The sequence below is a fragment of the Saimiri boliviensis genome, chromosome 13 (assembly GCF_048565385.1).
Source record: "Saimiri boliviensis isolate mSaiBol1 chromosome 13, mSaiBol1.pri, whole genome shotgun sequence".
NCBI classification, from domain to species: domain Eukaryota; kingdom Metazoa; phylum Chordata; class Mammalia; order Primates; family Cebidae; genus Saimiri; species Saimiri boliviensis.
Genome location: NC_133461.1, coordinates 33,466,804 through 33,482,975, shown reverse-complemented (window position 1 = coordinate 33,482,975; position 16,172 = coordinate 33,466,804). Strand labels below are relative to the sequence as shown.

The window sequence follows — 16,172 nt, the reverse complement described above, 5'->3', positions numbered from 1 at the left end:
AAAAAAAAAATGAGAGCATGCCTTTTAGTCACTTGAATCCAGCCCAGAGGTAGTTAAAAAGACAGGCATTAACTTTTAGGGTATTCAAGCCCTTTGAAAATTCCTAAAAATCTAAGAACTCTTTGAGAAAACGAGATTAAGTTTCAAAATGTTCACAACAGAATAGAATACTGGACTAAAACTAATAAAATTAAACTTTGCAGATTTAAATAGAAGGCTTGCATTTAAGCTTAAAACCCAATTCCACACAGCAATGGCCAGTGTTGGTAGCTTTGCATATGAAAGTGTTTTAAGGGAGTTAATTGAGCCTCCATTTAACATGAGGCAACAGTAGGATGTTGTTTGGGGAAAAATGCAGTTTAAAATAATATATACATTTTATTAATGTAACTGTGGTGTCTTTATCACAGAAATTAAATCAATTTTTCTCTACTAATCACTTCATATCTGGAAAATCAGTTCAATTCTAGGCAGTAAAATTTCAGATCAGCTTTGGCAGATGATATAATCTCCAGAGAGTGGTCAAAATGAAAAATTTGTTTCGATCTAGAATTCATCTCACAGGAAACATAGATGAAGGATTTGAGGATGTCTTACCTAGAGTACAGAAAACTTGGAGGTATATGACTTTTATTGAATTATATTTATTGAGAAGCAAGGCTCCTCTTAAGAAATTGAGAGAATTGTCTGGAGACATAGAACTGAGGGGTGGTAAGCTAAGATCAGAAACTCATTCTTCTAATGTGCTGGTCAACATGTTTTATATCAGATTGCAAAGTATGCTGGCTACTACATAAACAAATGCAGTTACTATTAAGACCAGGAAGAAAACAAAACAGAGATACCTACCATTATATGGAATTCTTGAAGTTCCAGCATGGTTAACAGGACTTATTTTATCTGAGCCTAAATATTTAAAATGTGGACATTTTCTTACGTTCATGTTTGTTATATGGGTCTTTGTTTTTCCCTGTATTTTTTTTACCCAAAGTTTTAAAGAGACAAAGAAATGTCTCACAATCAGGTAAGAACATGCATGCACAATAGTTGGGGTATTATGTAAGAGATGGTATTTATGGTTAAGGATAAAGTGATACCACATTTGAGAGGAAATAAAAAAGAAATATAAAGAGCCCTTTGAGAGGGTGCAACCACCCCCGCTGTGTGACCAACTGGCATGCTGTGAGACTCAACAGATGTAGCTTCAAACTTTTTGGCTTTAACTACATTTCTATCCAGCCTTCCATGTTGTCTCTTCAGTGTGTTGGGACTTAATCCACATTACAACAAACAAAAGCCAAAGTTGAATGAAACAGAGAGGGCTAAGTGCCCTCATATTTCTCAGTTTACCAATGCTGCCATTCCCAATTCACTCCTTACCAAAAGCCTAGGAAGTGACTATTTATAAGTGACTTATAAATAAATAGTACCTCCAGAAAATCCTCCAGACTTAAGACTTCTCTGTTCATCCCTTGTGGGCAATCCCTTGTGATGAATACTCATGACTCACCTTACAGGGAGCTATAATCTCATCTTTTACTGGTTCTCTTATCGCTGAGATTTTTCTTTTGCCCAGTTTTTTTCTGGACTGCCAAAATCCAGGTTGCCCTCCTTAGGAAGTCCCCCGCCTGGAGCAATCCTAGCTATGTTTTTAACTCAGCTTGCATTCTCTCTGGAATGAGTTGCCACCATCTTTATCTGTCCAAAGTCCCAGGTGGTTTGTCTAACCCGTGGGCCCATGAAATAACTGGCGTTGTTTCCTCACGGTCAGAGAAGTCAAGGACTCTGAAAGCTGCACACCAGGACCTCTGAATCGCCTAACCAAATAAAATATGTGGGCATTAAATCCCATTTGAGGAGCTCTCCATGGATAGGCCACCCCTCACTGCCATGGAATTGCATGCAACTCAATTAAAGGTGTTCTGGGGAATAGAAAGATAAATGCTGTCCAGGATTTCAGCTCTAGGAGTTTACAGTCTGAAACAATCTAGAAAGAAATATTAATCAAACATCTACTATGATACAGGAACTATGTTCTTTGTTTTGAAGGGTATGAAAAAGGACAAAACATGCTATCTTCAAGAAGCTTTAATGCTTCCCAGGCCATAGAAAGTTAAGATCTTTGAGGATTAAATACTAAGTGAGTGAATAAACTTTTGAGGAGTTTTAAAAGAAAGGACAAATTTAAAAGCAGGGGGCTCCATATTTTTTGATCATGCCACGATGTTAGTAACATAATTTTGAATAGTCACACCGTTTAAATACATGCAAAAAATATGTGCCCGCTTTTTCTTAAATATAAACTTTTTAAGATGATGAGATATACTTGAAATATAATCTATTCTTAAAATAAATTTAAATGTGTTTTACCTGCTATTATTAATGAAACAAAAGTATTTTTGTTGCTATCAAAATGTTATACTGATTTTAGTATTTTTAATAGTGTTTTAAGAAGGGTCAAGCAATTGAGTTTGTATCCTTGTTTTTGAAAGTCTTGGTTTTTTAAATACTTGTGGTAAGTAATTTACAGTTCTCATTCTGAATTTAGTTTGTTTCAATACTCTTTAGTAGATGTTGCAGGGTAAAAGAATATTTCACATACACAGAGATTCAAAAGAATAAAGTACACTGTTGACTGTGCTTAAATCAGTACTACTGTTTTCCAGTCTCATCTATCAGTTAACCAAGGTTTGTGTTGAAACTTGGTAAACCATCCTCTTTATTAACAATTAGATGGTCATTTCTTTAGTTCAGCTCTTCATTTGGAAGTTAGTTCTGTTTATAACATATTCAAATTTTCAGATGAAAGGGGTTTTATAGGTTGTATTGTTTTCAGCAATAAAATTGCCAAATAGGGGAAATGTTTGCAATAAATTTCCCAAACTGCTCTTTCGATAGCATGAGTGTCTTTCCAAAAGCAGTTACTTTCTGGCCCAGTTTACTGTAGAGGGACATTAAGTGTTTTGTTTTTTAACATCTGCTGGTTAATATTACCGACAGTCCATCGACAGCCTAAAAGAGTTAAGAAAATTTGGAACCCTTGTCTTTTTTGTACAAGAAAATTGCCAAATTCATCTTTGAAAATGGCAACCCGTGTATACAATTTGGTGTGAGATAACCAACAGAACTCTGTGTGGTATATAAAATATTGTATGGGTATTCTTTATCCCATTACAAAGTATTTTGAAATTGTTTTCTGTTGAAAGGTCTTGCTCTTCTTAAATTACCACATGGGCTGGCCTGCTATAAATTTAAAATAAAGGACACTGGCAGCACCCTGAAAGGAACTCACCAGTGAGATCCCCTGTCCGTCCCTTGAATGCATGTGCCTCTCCTTCTCTCAGGAATCTCATGCCCAAATGTGACAGGTGACCCATCATCTGATGAGCAGCACAAGTAAGGGCATGGCTGGAGTTCCATATATTAAGCATTAGAATTATTTAGGTAAAATATAAATAATGTAAATACAAATTATTAACGTGTTCTTTCTGCAGCACAGTAAATTGTCTGGCTTCCTCTGAAGGGAATGTGCACCCCACTTGGGAGGCTGCTGGTTGAATTTAGAGAGGCAGAGAGGAGGTGAACAGTGTGAGCAAGGTGGCAGGAGCAGGAGAGCGCTAGGCAGATTTCTAAATCCAACATCATTCCTGAGATCAGGGAGATACCCTGGGGCACTAACTGTTTGGTGGCCTAGCCCACTTCAGAGCTCACACACGTAAATATGCTCACACCTACATACCCATTGCTCACACCTGCATACCCATTGCTCACACCTACATACCCATTGCTCACACCTACATACCCATTGCTCACACCTACATACCCACCTCTCTATCAGCCAGTCTCCCCACCTCTTCCCCCTACCTCATCCCAGGAAAAAATGTGAAATAGGAGCAGAACAAAGACCAGACTTCTTCAAGCCATTGCAACTGCGATAAAAATTTCTTTCACAACAGACTCCTACGAATAAGTTGTTGTTTGAATAGTCAAGCAGTTACTAGGCTTCAAACAAGCTAGTCATGTTTTCAAAGAAGCTCCAAAGTATGGTAAGACGACATTAAGAACAGGATGAAAACTCCATCATATTACGACAAATCCCCCACGTCTGCTAACTCTTAATTCTAAATTACTGCTTTAAACTTAGCAATCCTCTAGCACTTCTGTTGATAACAAGCAGCAACTCAATGCCCCCCACCTTGCAGAGGCCTCACCAGCAGAGGCAACTTGCCATCTTTTTCAAAAGAGCTTTTAAGGCCAGGGCTCTAGAAGGTTAATTTAAATTCTAAAGATGGAAGAAGAAAGTTTGCATGCCAAGGCAGGTTGCCTCATTCTCCTCATTAAAAATAAAAAGCAGCATTATGAAAATAAGAGACCATTACCAAGGCAAGCACAAGTACAAATTAAAAAATAAAATAAAATAAAATGCACAATTTACATTGGAGAACATGAGACATTTGAATTCCATTGAGCTTGTATTTGCTGACCACATAGTATGCACCAGATCAGGTATTGCTGTATCAGTGGCCTGTGCTGGGAATTCTGAAAGCAGAAAAAAAAAAAAAAAAGTTGTGGACTTTGCCTTCAGGGAATCTTCTAACATGTATCAGCAGACAAAATAATTCACACTGCAGCTCTCTGCCTCGTTTGAAGCACAGGATATTCCATCTCTATCTGCCCTGAAATGCACCCCGACTCCAGGCAGTTCAGCCTTCCTCAACATCTTTCCACCTCTCCTTAGGAACATACAAACAGCAAGAATAACTCTAAGGAGTCTAGAAATAAGCTTGCCTCCCTCCACAATCCACCCAAAGCTTTCTTGTAAAATAGGATGCATACATGGGCAAAGTACAGTCTACAAACATGAGCATCTATTTATTGGGAATATTCTATGTAACTAACCTTGTTAGCCCTTGGCTCAGGGGGCCTACTACACCTACAAATTTTGTGTCCAAAAAAGCAGTGCTAAGTCCATTCTCCAGTTACCATAAACGACTTGACAAAATCAACAGTCTGCTGATGAGCTAATCTTCTGATAATGGGAGTGAAAAGATAGAATGTCTAGATCTGGATCAAAACCAGCTCAATCATTTGCATGGCAATTTCAAATACAGATAGAGTCTAAAGTAAAATTTGTATTGCTGTTATGAAGAAATGAATTTACATTTTGCCTGGGCCACTCAATAATTATTCTTTAAAACTACAAAGAGCAAGCAAGATATAAGACAATTATAGGAAGGAGAGCAAATATGGAATCAATCTTGCAGCAAGAGCCCAGAAATGACTGTCCAATCATGAAACAATTTGAAGAGAGAAAAATCTGTGAACATTTAGAGGGACGGTGAAATCATAAGCAGTAAGTGGAAAGATTTGTGAATATCGAACCCTGCCAAGTCCAAAGTTCTCCTCCCCCATACTAAGATTTCAGAATTATTCAATTAAATAAATGTTTTAGAAAGCCACCCCACGTTTGGGAGCACAATTGATCATGAGTATAGAAAAGAAATATGGCAATCTAAATGTAGAAGGGAACTTCCAAGAGCATCTGCTTCAGCCTTCCAATGTAACAGACGAAGAAACAGAGGTGGAGGGGTTAAGGGATTTATCTCCGTTCCCACTGTTTTCCAGCTTCTTATACACAGAGTCCTTCCTTCTATACCATATTCTTCCATTGTTCACATGGAGGGATAACAAATCTGAACTGAAAGTTTGTATAATAAGCATAAAGGAAAAATAAATGAAATTCAGATGTTTCGTAGATGTGAAAAACTCCAAAGATTATAATGTGCAAAACAAAGAGGGATACTAAGTCATCATACCTGCTGCCATCAGTGGAGATTGGCTCATGGCATATTTTTATTTATGCTGTTGGTCAAAGCATGAAACACAGAGAACACATTCATTTTCTATGCCATTAAGCCAGGAGGGCAGCTACAAGCTTAAGCCTTCTAGGGAGGTGGTGAATGCACGACTTTCGCTGAGAACATTTCCTCTTATTCTCCAAAAAATATTTAGGTGAAATAGGCCAGGTGCAGTGGCTCATACCTGTAATCCCAGCACTTTGGGAGGCCAAGGCGGGCGGATCATGAGGTCAGGAGATCGAGACCATCCTGGCCAATATGGTGAAACCCCATCTCTACGAAAAAGTACAAAACTTAGCTGGACATGGTGGTATGCACCTGTTGTCCCAGCTACTCTGGAGGCTGAGGCAGGAGAATCTCTTGAACCCAGGAGGCAGAGGTTGCAGTGAGCTTAGATCATGCCACTGCGCTCCAGCCTGGTGACAGACTGAGACTCTGTCTCAGAAAAAAATAAATAAAATAGGTGAAATAAAGCCCGGAGAGGGTGGAAATTAGAGCACTGTCCAGCCTTAAGATTTTAAGATGTTTTACTGCCATTTTTTAAAATAATTTTTTAACATCGCATTATGGAAAATATCAGACCATACATCAAAGTAGGCAGAATAGCATTGAACCTCATGTACCCATCAATACCAACTTCAGCTTCAACAATATCAACTTACAGTCAATCTTGTTTCATCAATATTTCTACCTACTTCCTCCCTTTCTTAATATTTTAAAGTCAATCCCAGGTGATAGTATGTGATTTCATCTATAAATGTTTTAGTCTGAATTTCTAAAAGATAGGCACTCAAAAAGCATGATCACCATGCAATTATCACACCTATGAAAATTAACAGTAATTATATCATGAAATGGCCAATGTTCAAATTTCCATTTATTTCCTATCTCTTTTAACAGTTTGTTCAAATTGTCATCCAAATAAGGTCACTTTATCTCTTTAATCTCTTTGAAGGAGCAGTTTCATCTTCCCCCTGCCCTGCAATTTATTTGTTGAAAACCCCACTTTGTTTGCCTAGAGTCTCCCACAGTCCATGTTCATCCCACAGAATGAATCCCTGTGTGTCCTTGGTCCTCTGTATTTCAAGGTAGTTAGTTCTAGAGCTGTGCTGCCCCATAGGGTAGCCAGTAGCCACACTGTAGCTATTTAAATGAAAATTAAGTCCTATTAAAAATTCAGTTTCTCAGTCACACCAGCCACATTTCTAGTGCTCAGTAGCCAGCCACAAGTGGCTAATGGCTACCTATGGGCAGCACAAACATACAGAACATTTTCACCATCTCAGAAAATTCTGTTGGACAACCCTACTCTAGAGGTTTAAATAAAACTCTATGAGGTTGCTTTGGGGGAAGTAGACATTGAGTAGTAGGTGAGTCATCCACCAAGTCTTTGACTCACAGTTGATCTCCTACACAGCAGTCACTTTAAACCTCCACAACAGGACTCTGAAGATAAAATAAAAGTTCAGGAAATACGTGTGTTTTTAAAGTTATGTAAGTAGTATACCTAAGCATATTTTTCTGATTTCCTTTATTACTCAACTCTTTAAATGAGATTTGACCATGTTGAGATATTTATGTGCAGTTTATTCATGTTAATCAATGTATAATATTGCATCACTTTTTATATCCCAGTTGACTAATTAGATTGTTTTCGGTTTTCTGTGTCATACACTGAGCTTCAAGGAACATCGTTGTATGACTTTTGCCTCCTGTTACATATGAGTAAAGGAAGCAAGCTTGACATGAAATTGCTGGGACATTGATGTGCACATCTTTAATTCTTAACAGTTATTGCCCAATCACGCTCTAAAATGATTATAACAATTTACACTCCCACCAACAGTATGCGAATGTTCCCAGTTTCTTACATAGTTACCAATAGGAGCTCATGTATATGCAGCAAAAGGATTAAAACAAGCATAAAAAAGAAAGGGAAAGGGATGGAGAAGAGAGTCATGACTTAGCTCAATCTGCAGTGTTATCTTTCTTAATGAGAAAAAAATGACAAAAAGTTAACATTTGTTAAATGTGAATGGCGGGCACAGAAGAGTTGGTTATGTCATTTTTTAGCATTGTTTGGTAGATTTACACTATCAGAATTAATTTTTATTTTATAGTCTTTTTTAATGCAAAGATGTAATAAAAAATTACACAGTTGTGCTATAAAGAGCTTCCTCCCTCCCCCCCAAAAAAAATTAGACAGCACATAGTTTTGGATATGGAATTATCTGTTATCTGCTAGGTTTTTGTTTGTTTATTTCTTTGTTTCAGTTTGGAGATTTTGTTTTGGTGGTTTATTTATTTATTTTGGCATTTCATTTTTAAAAGACAACACATAGGGTGACAATCCATTGTTTTTATTTTCTCCAGATGACCTGCAGCTCCTGGAGTATTTCCATCAAGCTTAATTTGGTCAAATACAGTATTGCCAACTAATTGATTTATTTTATTCCTCTATGCTATATTATATGTCAGCAAGGTGATTTAGTGTATACTTTCATGCTTTATTATATAATATATCACATAGCATTTGCCTCCTCTATGGATGATATAAACTAAAGAGAGGGCAAACTGTAAATGAAACCTTTGCTTGGATTAGTGTCAGGTTTTGCGGAGCATTACTGACTAGTTGCCATTGACTCATGAGCTATGTGGACAAGATAAATTATCTGTCCCTGACACGGAGGCAGGCTCAGTTTTAATATCATTATATTTGCCATGATCACTTTAAAAATCCAAACTAGAACTCTTCTAAAGAACACGACTACAAGGCCTGATTAGCCTGATTTGTCAGTCCAGAAACAATTCTTAAATCTCTTTTATATACAAGGCACCCTGCTAGGCCCTTTGAGAAACATAAAGACAGACAAGCATTGGTTCTTGCCTCTGATAACTTACAACCGGGCAACCCTTTTCTTTTACAAAACTAACTACAAAAATTTTATTTTTATAGTCAGAAGCTCACTCTGGCTTTGTTCTATTTTGATCTTTATAACTTATTTTAAAGATCATTCAGCAGTTATTCATTGCTCGGTCAGTCTTACTGACCTTGGGCCAAAAGCAGTAACATTTTGACCTGGCCTGTGGGACTCAGCTCTTCCCACTCCATGAAGCTGGGGGTGTAAATAACTTCAAATAAAACCCTCCTGGCAATCTGTGCTAGGCACAGCATGAGAGAGAAATGGGACAAAGCAGGGGAAAGAATCAAGTGGGAGTATCCAAGAATAAATGAGAATGTTATCCATGTTTTAAGCATCTTTTTCCTCCCCTTAAGATATTCTGCTTCTTTATTAGTAGGTACAAAAAAGAAATAATGAGAGGAAGCAACAAACCAAAATGCCAAAATGCAACACACTCCCCTCTATGCGTGGGTCTTCCACATGGATTTCTTTGGGGTTGAACATGTAGCGTAAATCACAGCAGCAAAGAACTCAGTGAAGACACACTTCTTATGTTTATAAACAGCCAGGGGAAGTGACCACCTTGAAGGTGGGGCAGTGGAGTCTGTGAGTGTTTGTGCCCATTTGTGTGTATGTGTGCATATGCACACAGGTATCACACATATGCCTGCTCATGAACAACACAAGGAGAAAGAATGCTCTGCAGGAGGAATGGCCATGTCTTGAAGCCATTCACAACTTTATGGTGTCTGAACTTCAAAACTGAGCAGTTCTGAAGGCCATTTAGTGGCAGCAGTGCAGGACTTCCTGAGACAAGAAGTTCGGCTCATAAAATAGAGATGCAGCTGGCCAAAAGGACATGAAAAGAGCTCTTTGCAAACACCAGCCTGGGAAGGGTAGTGTAAATGATTCAGAAACATCTGGCTGATACTTCCCCTGAGGTTCACAGAGGATGAACTGGTTATGAAGGACCTGGTTAAATGAATGCCATCAGGCAACTTCACTAGTCCAGAACACTGGGGAAAAAGCATGGAGATGATACCATCACAACTAGAGTGCTTCAGGAAATAAGCCTCCCTGTGTCAGCAGAGAAGGGTTAGGAATAAAGTGTTTCAGTTACACATTCTTATTCTTGATCTGGCCAAGGCATCTCCTCCATGAGATCGATAGTACATCTGCATGATCCCGATGACTTCATATGGAGGCCCATGTGCCTTTTTATTCATCTAACACCTACAAAAAAAGAAAAAAATCTAATCCTGTGCTAAATTGAATCAGAGCAAATGTCAAAAGGGCTGAATAAAAAATTACCTCTATAATAAGAGAAATAATTGGAAGATTGATATTGTGATTCTGCCATTGAGTCCCATGGCTCTAGGCCAGTTTACCTCAACAGCGTGAGCCTCAGTTTCCACATCTTTAAAAAGGGAATGACAATATTTCACATAATTGTTGAAAGGACTGAAATAATGTAAAAAGAAGTACTTTGTATACACAATAAATATATGACAAATGTTTATTTCAATAAATAAAAAGGAAGAATACATCTTGGGCATGGAGACACACCCATAGCATTAATTCTCCATAATCTTTATAGCCAAGTAGAATGCTAGCTGTCAGTGAAGAGGCTGGGTTGAAGGCAGCTCGCATCTTGTGCTCAATTTCTTCTCTCTTCCCCTCCTGCAGTCGGCTCCTCCCTGAAGAAGAGGTTCAAGCGGCGGGAGATCGAAGCCATCCAGTGCGAAGTGCGGAAGATGTGCAACTACACCAAGATCCTGTCCACCAAGAAGAACCTGGACCACGTGAACAAGATCCTGAAGGCCAAGCGGCTGCAGAGACAATCAAAAACAGGCAACAACTTCGTCAAGAAGAGGCGCGGGCGTCCCAGAAAGCAGCCCACCCAGTTCGATGAGGACTCCAGAGACCAAATGCCGGTGCTGGAAAAATGCATCGACCTGCCCAGCAAAAGGGGCCAGAAGCCCAGCCTGAGCCCGCTGGTGCTGGAGCCCACCGCCAGCCAAGACACCATCATGGCCACCATCGAGGCCGTCATCCACATGGCCCGGGAGGCGCCGCCCCTGCCCCCGCCACCACCACCGCCCCTGCCGCCCCCTCCACCACCGCCCCTACCCCCGCCACCCGCTCTACCCAAGACCCCCCGAGGCGGAAAGAGGAAACACAAACCGCAGGCCCCCGCTCAGCCCCCACAGCAGCCGCCCCCGCAGCAGCCCCTTCCCCAGGAAGAGGAGGTGAAAGCCAAAAGGCAGAGGAAGTCCCGAGGGAGTGAGAGCGAGGTCCTTCCCTAGGGCGGGTCTGGGCGTCTGCACCTGGGGCCTAGGGAACTGACACGTGGGAAGCGCAGTGAGCCGGGGCGGGGGCGAAATCCCCCAGCTGCAGGGACACCCACGCCCTTCTCTCCAGAAGCCGGGCAGGCAGAATCGGGCCAGAAGACGGGGCTGAGCCAACCGAAGCTCTTGGGAAAGCAAAGCAGGGAGACACCAGAAGAAGCAGCTTGTCTGAGCCTCACCGCAGCTCCCACCACGCGGCGCTCCAGTGCGGCTGGGTCCTCCGCAGGCCCCCAGGCGCCCAGGAGGAGCAGGCTGGTGGCGCTCTCTTGACCTCCCGCTGCCACGGTGCGCCCTCGACTCGGATTTCATTTGCTGGCCAGGGAAATCGAAAGGGAAACACCCTCAATTAGGAAACATTCCAAGGGGAGAAAAGCTGCAGATTGCTCAACTGGCATTGCTGTAACCCATTTCCATTTAATTGGTTTTTTTTTTTTTTTTTTTCTTTTGGTTTTCAAGCTCTGCTAAGCTTTGGGTACCAACGTCATCTTCCCGTGACCTGAATCTTTCCCTTAACCGTACAGTTTCTCAGATGGAATTGTGTGATCAGAAGGTGAAATTCTAGTGATAGGCGACCTTAGACCCGCATTCATGTTCTGTGTGCTTCCTCTATCGCACATACACTGATTTTTAGCATTGTCTGTTCCTACTTTTCCTTTTCCCATTGTACTTCCATATACCTTTTCATTAACTTATTTGCTGCCTTTTTTGTTTTTCTTGGTACACATTTAAATAGTGTAATCCTTAACCTGTGCTGTAAAGTTCACCCTTGGCATGCTGTTCCAAGAAGCTGGCTTTGAATCCAATCATTGTGAAACATACTCAGTATTGACAAAAACCTTTTTAATAAGTGACGCAGAGCAGCCAAGGATGTGTTGACCCAGATGTCAACCAGGCTGTTTTTATACTTAAAACATATCAGCAGAGCATAGGCAGAATAAAATGGTTTTAGTACCGCACAGCAAATGGAATAACTGACAAACCACCAAAAACTGAAACCCCAGACCCACCAGAAAGACAAGTGTCTAGCGATGCCTTGTTACCTGATCTTTTTCATACAAATGATTGTCATAGTTTGTTCAAAAAAAGGAAACAAAAAGACAATAGAAGAAGTCCATTATCCCTTGAAAATTATTTCTTAAAAGCAAATGGGAGTAAGTGTTCTTATCTGGAAAAAAAAAAAAAAAAGAAAATGCTCAAAGGGTATCACCACTTCAATTATATCAAGCCACCTTGGACAAAGTATCCAAATTGTGGTTGCCTTAATAAACTAAAACATTATTGTACATAATGTAATTATAAATCTATCAGTCTGCATGGATGCAAACTGTGTGTGACAAATCGTCTTTTAAATGGTCAATTTCAGCTGTACATTTCTCATCGAAGTTGTACTCTAGCCATTGGTTTAGCGTGGACAGATATTCCATCTCTATTATCCATTTCCACAGCCCGAATAAAATATGTTAAGCAGGCTCAGAATGAATATGAAGAATTCCATTTCCGTAGATGTTTTCTAAAAGTCAGATTGTGGAAATTTCAAATAGTATTTTCAATTTCCTCCCTCACTCCCCCTTACCTTCCCCAAGACATCAAACACCTGGCATGGTAGATTACAGAAAGAGACACTGAGAGAGAGAATTAAATTTTCTAATGGTAATTAGAATATCTGGTTTACCTCCAAATTAAGTTTCTTTACAGGAAGTTGGGACCAGCTGGAAATTGTATTATCACTTCAGAACACAATATTATTTCCTTAGAGATGGATTTTTATTGGCAACATAAAACAATAAGTGATGGGGTATTTACGTGAGTAAATTTTTAATTTCCAAGTTAATATGCTTGCATACATCACTGCTCCGTCATGGCACCAGCAGTTGGTTGAAATTACCCACATAGTCATACTCTTCTGGTCTGTCACCATGGACTTCACATCATTTGCTACCCACTAGGTCAGTCACATTTAATCCTAGCAATATGTAAGTTTAAAGGACTGCCTTCCCCTGTTCTTTAACGCTTACATCCTAGGTACTCAGTTTGTGACCTAGATTGACCTTTGGCATTTCACGTAAGTTGAAAAGCAAAATCAAAGCAGCCATTTTTAATTCGCCATTCCCAAGCTATGTCTGAGTGGTTCCAAAGTCACCTGAAAGGAAGGTTTAAATTAGCCCCTCTCACCCCGCCATTGCTATGAAACAGCAACCATTTTCATTCCAATTCAGCCATAAAGAGGTTTCTCTTCTTACTGAATTTTGAAATCATTTCCTTCTTTCTTTCATTTGCCCTTCTTCCTTCCTGTGTTGTGTTATCTCTCCAACCACATCTATAAGCAGAATAAACCTTGCAGAGGAGGATGAGCTGGCAGGCACTCTGCAGACTAATAAGGACCCAAAGTTTAATTGACATTAACCTCTAGTAAGTGAGAAGTTCCCAGAACACCTTTGAATGTGTTAGAATTTCCAGACCTCTGAAAGATATTTCAAGAAATTGAAGAGTTGCAACTTACAGGTGAATTCTGGTCTACAGTGGTCATGTGAGTTAAATTCGAATCCTCTACATGTATGACCCTAGATATAGATTGGAATACTGCAGAGGACCAAAGCTGAGGCATGCTAAACAGCCACTGGGAGGCAGAAGCAAGTTCCATCACCTACACAGCCTCCTCTCCACCACCCAGTTTCTCCCTCAGTGTCATGTTATTTTTTTCTGCTGCTTTTCATTAACCTAACTCATCTCATCAGTACAACCATTTCCTGATTCTCTAACTACCCCCATTCCGTTAGCCTCTCCCCTCTTGTCCAAACTCAGCTCAGCAGTGGGCCAATGTAGCTTCACAACCAGTTGGTTGTAGAGCTGGAAAGAAAACCCAGCTCTCCCGACCCAGAGTGTGGCGGTATCTGGCCACCCAACGATGCCTTCTGGGGCTGCATTTCTTTTTTAGAAGAGGTCATTTGGGATACATGGTACTCCATATACAGGTTCACAAAATAGTTTATAAGAGAAATCCCTTGATTTTTATTTATTTTTCTTTTGTTGTCTGGATTACTTGCCTTCAGTAAGCAGAAGGCACCCACTTGTAAGGAGTCTGGTTAGTGGACCCACTTGTAAGGAGTCTGGTTAGTGGACCCACTTGTAAGGAGTCTGGTTAGTGGACCCACTTGTAAGGAGTCTCGTTAGTGATGAGAAAAGGTTGAACTCTAGATACAAAAGCTTCCTTGAAGGTGATGATGGATCTTTAATCCACCTGACTAAGTATCTGGAAGAGCCACTTGCTTTTCCACCCCTGATCTCAAATGAGAGGAGCAGAAGTTTAACTTCCTCAAATAGCCTGGCTCTGGCTAAAACCCAAGGAAGAAAGGTCAATGGAAAGGAAAGAAAAGCATGTCAGGGGCTGGTTTCTGACTTGGCAGGACCAGGAACCAGCAGCCACTGACAACCCAAAGAAGGTGACTAAGGGCTGGCAGAAGATTAGCATGTTAACTTGGCTGCCGTCCGGAGTAGGAGGCCATATTCAGTGGCAGTCAGAATTTGTGTTCTGCACATTGCTGGGTCTATAAATATGATAAGCAAGTGGTGACAGAATTATAGAATAAGGTGATGTATTACATGCAGATCATAAAGGATTTGGTTTTAAGACTTAAGTAGAAAATCCCACTCCTAGCTTATTACTCAACAATATTCAGATAATGAGCTTTTGGAGAATATTTTTTTTCCTATCACTAGAAAGATTTACCTGGAAACTGTCTAAAGTCTATATACATATTTCCAAAGCCTTTAAATACCAACCGTAGCATAGAGAGAGAGGGTGGCAGAAGCTGAAATGCCTCAAAAGCCATTTAAGTGTTACGTTGCAGGATTTTCAGTCCTTCTCGTTATGTAAAAGTAGATAAATATAGACGTTATTCTCAACACTACCCTATAGTATCACAGTGGTCCAAATGCCAGAGCTTACAGATAATGTCATCACAGTGCCTAGAAACTCGAACTGTAATATACCGTAGCATTTTCTTGGTGTTTCTTAAAGTTTCTTTCCACAATACAAGGTCCTCTCTGCCTCTTGTTTCTTGGAGAGTTCACCCCACTGATGAGTCTTCTTTCCCTGTTGGACTCACTCATTTGGGGAACAGTCTTAGAAGCACATATCAACCAAGGAAGAAACTTCCTGGATATCTATTGCCCACTTGCCCAGGTATAATAAACACTAAAGGGGGGAAATTGAAAGGAGCTGCCAGCTGATCAACGTGGAAGGGCAGTTCCACCCTAGATTGGTCTTTCTTTTTCTTCCTTTTTTTAAAAAAAAAAAAAATCTATTTCTTAAATAATAAATGCACATGACGTGTTAATATGTACATATATATTTCAAAAGAAAAAAATGGGGCACAAGATTGTCTTACAAGTCGTGCTGGCTAATTTTTAGTTTGTATTCATAAGTGGTTTTTAAAAGCCTTTTTTAAAGTGTAATTTGCATGTTCTACTTTGATTGTATGTAAACATATTTTAGAACAAAAAATGTATTTGTATTTTATTGAATATAGAGGCAAGAAAAATTGTACATTGTTTGAAATGTTCTTTTTGTAACAGTTTTTATTCATAAAGCATTTTTGTACATTTAAAATGAACATGGACTTGCTGTTATTTGAGGCGTAGCTCCATCTAGCATGCTTACTGTCATGCTCCCCCATGGTCTTAGATGTTGGGTTTTAAACATTTTTTTCTAAAAGAAAGCTCAGTCTTTTTCGCTACCAGATCAGGTTAGCACAGTATACAGCACTTAACTATTAAAAAAAAAAAAAAAGTTAATCCTATTCATATGTTATTCATTGTGTGAAATTAAAGACATTCAATTCAGTCTAACGTGAGTTGTGAATTCTTTTGTTTTATTTTCCATCTGGTTCACATCACTAAGGAGTGTAATAGCATTTGGGGGTCTTTGCTCACACCAACTGGATACAGAATCATTGAGAAAATTTTAACAAAACTTCTGTCTTTTGTATGATACTGGGAAGCACATTCTGGGTAAAAGTCGAGTCTGATTTACTGGGTTACTGTTCATAGAGTATTGCACTAAC

The 16,172-nt window shown here is 39.7% G+C and overlaps 1 protein-coding gene across 7 annotated transcripts in view; it reads left to right on the top strand.

Annotated features, from left to right (window-relative positions):
• Nucleotides 1–15,957, top strand: part of SETBP1 (SET binding protein 1) — a 374,612-nt gene extending 358,655 nt beyond the window's left edge. For all 7 annotated transcript variants that reach the window (XM_074383546.1, XM_074383542.1, XM_074383543.1 and 4 more), the window contains one exon: nt 10,448–15,957. In XM_074383546.1, the coding sequence (XP_074239647.1) occupies nt 10,448–11,067 (620 nt within the window). In that variant the 3' untranslated portion in view covers nt 11,068–15,957. The remainder of the gene's footprint in view (nt 1–10,447) is intronic.
• Nucleotides 15,958–16,172: the final 215 nt, after the last annotated feature.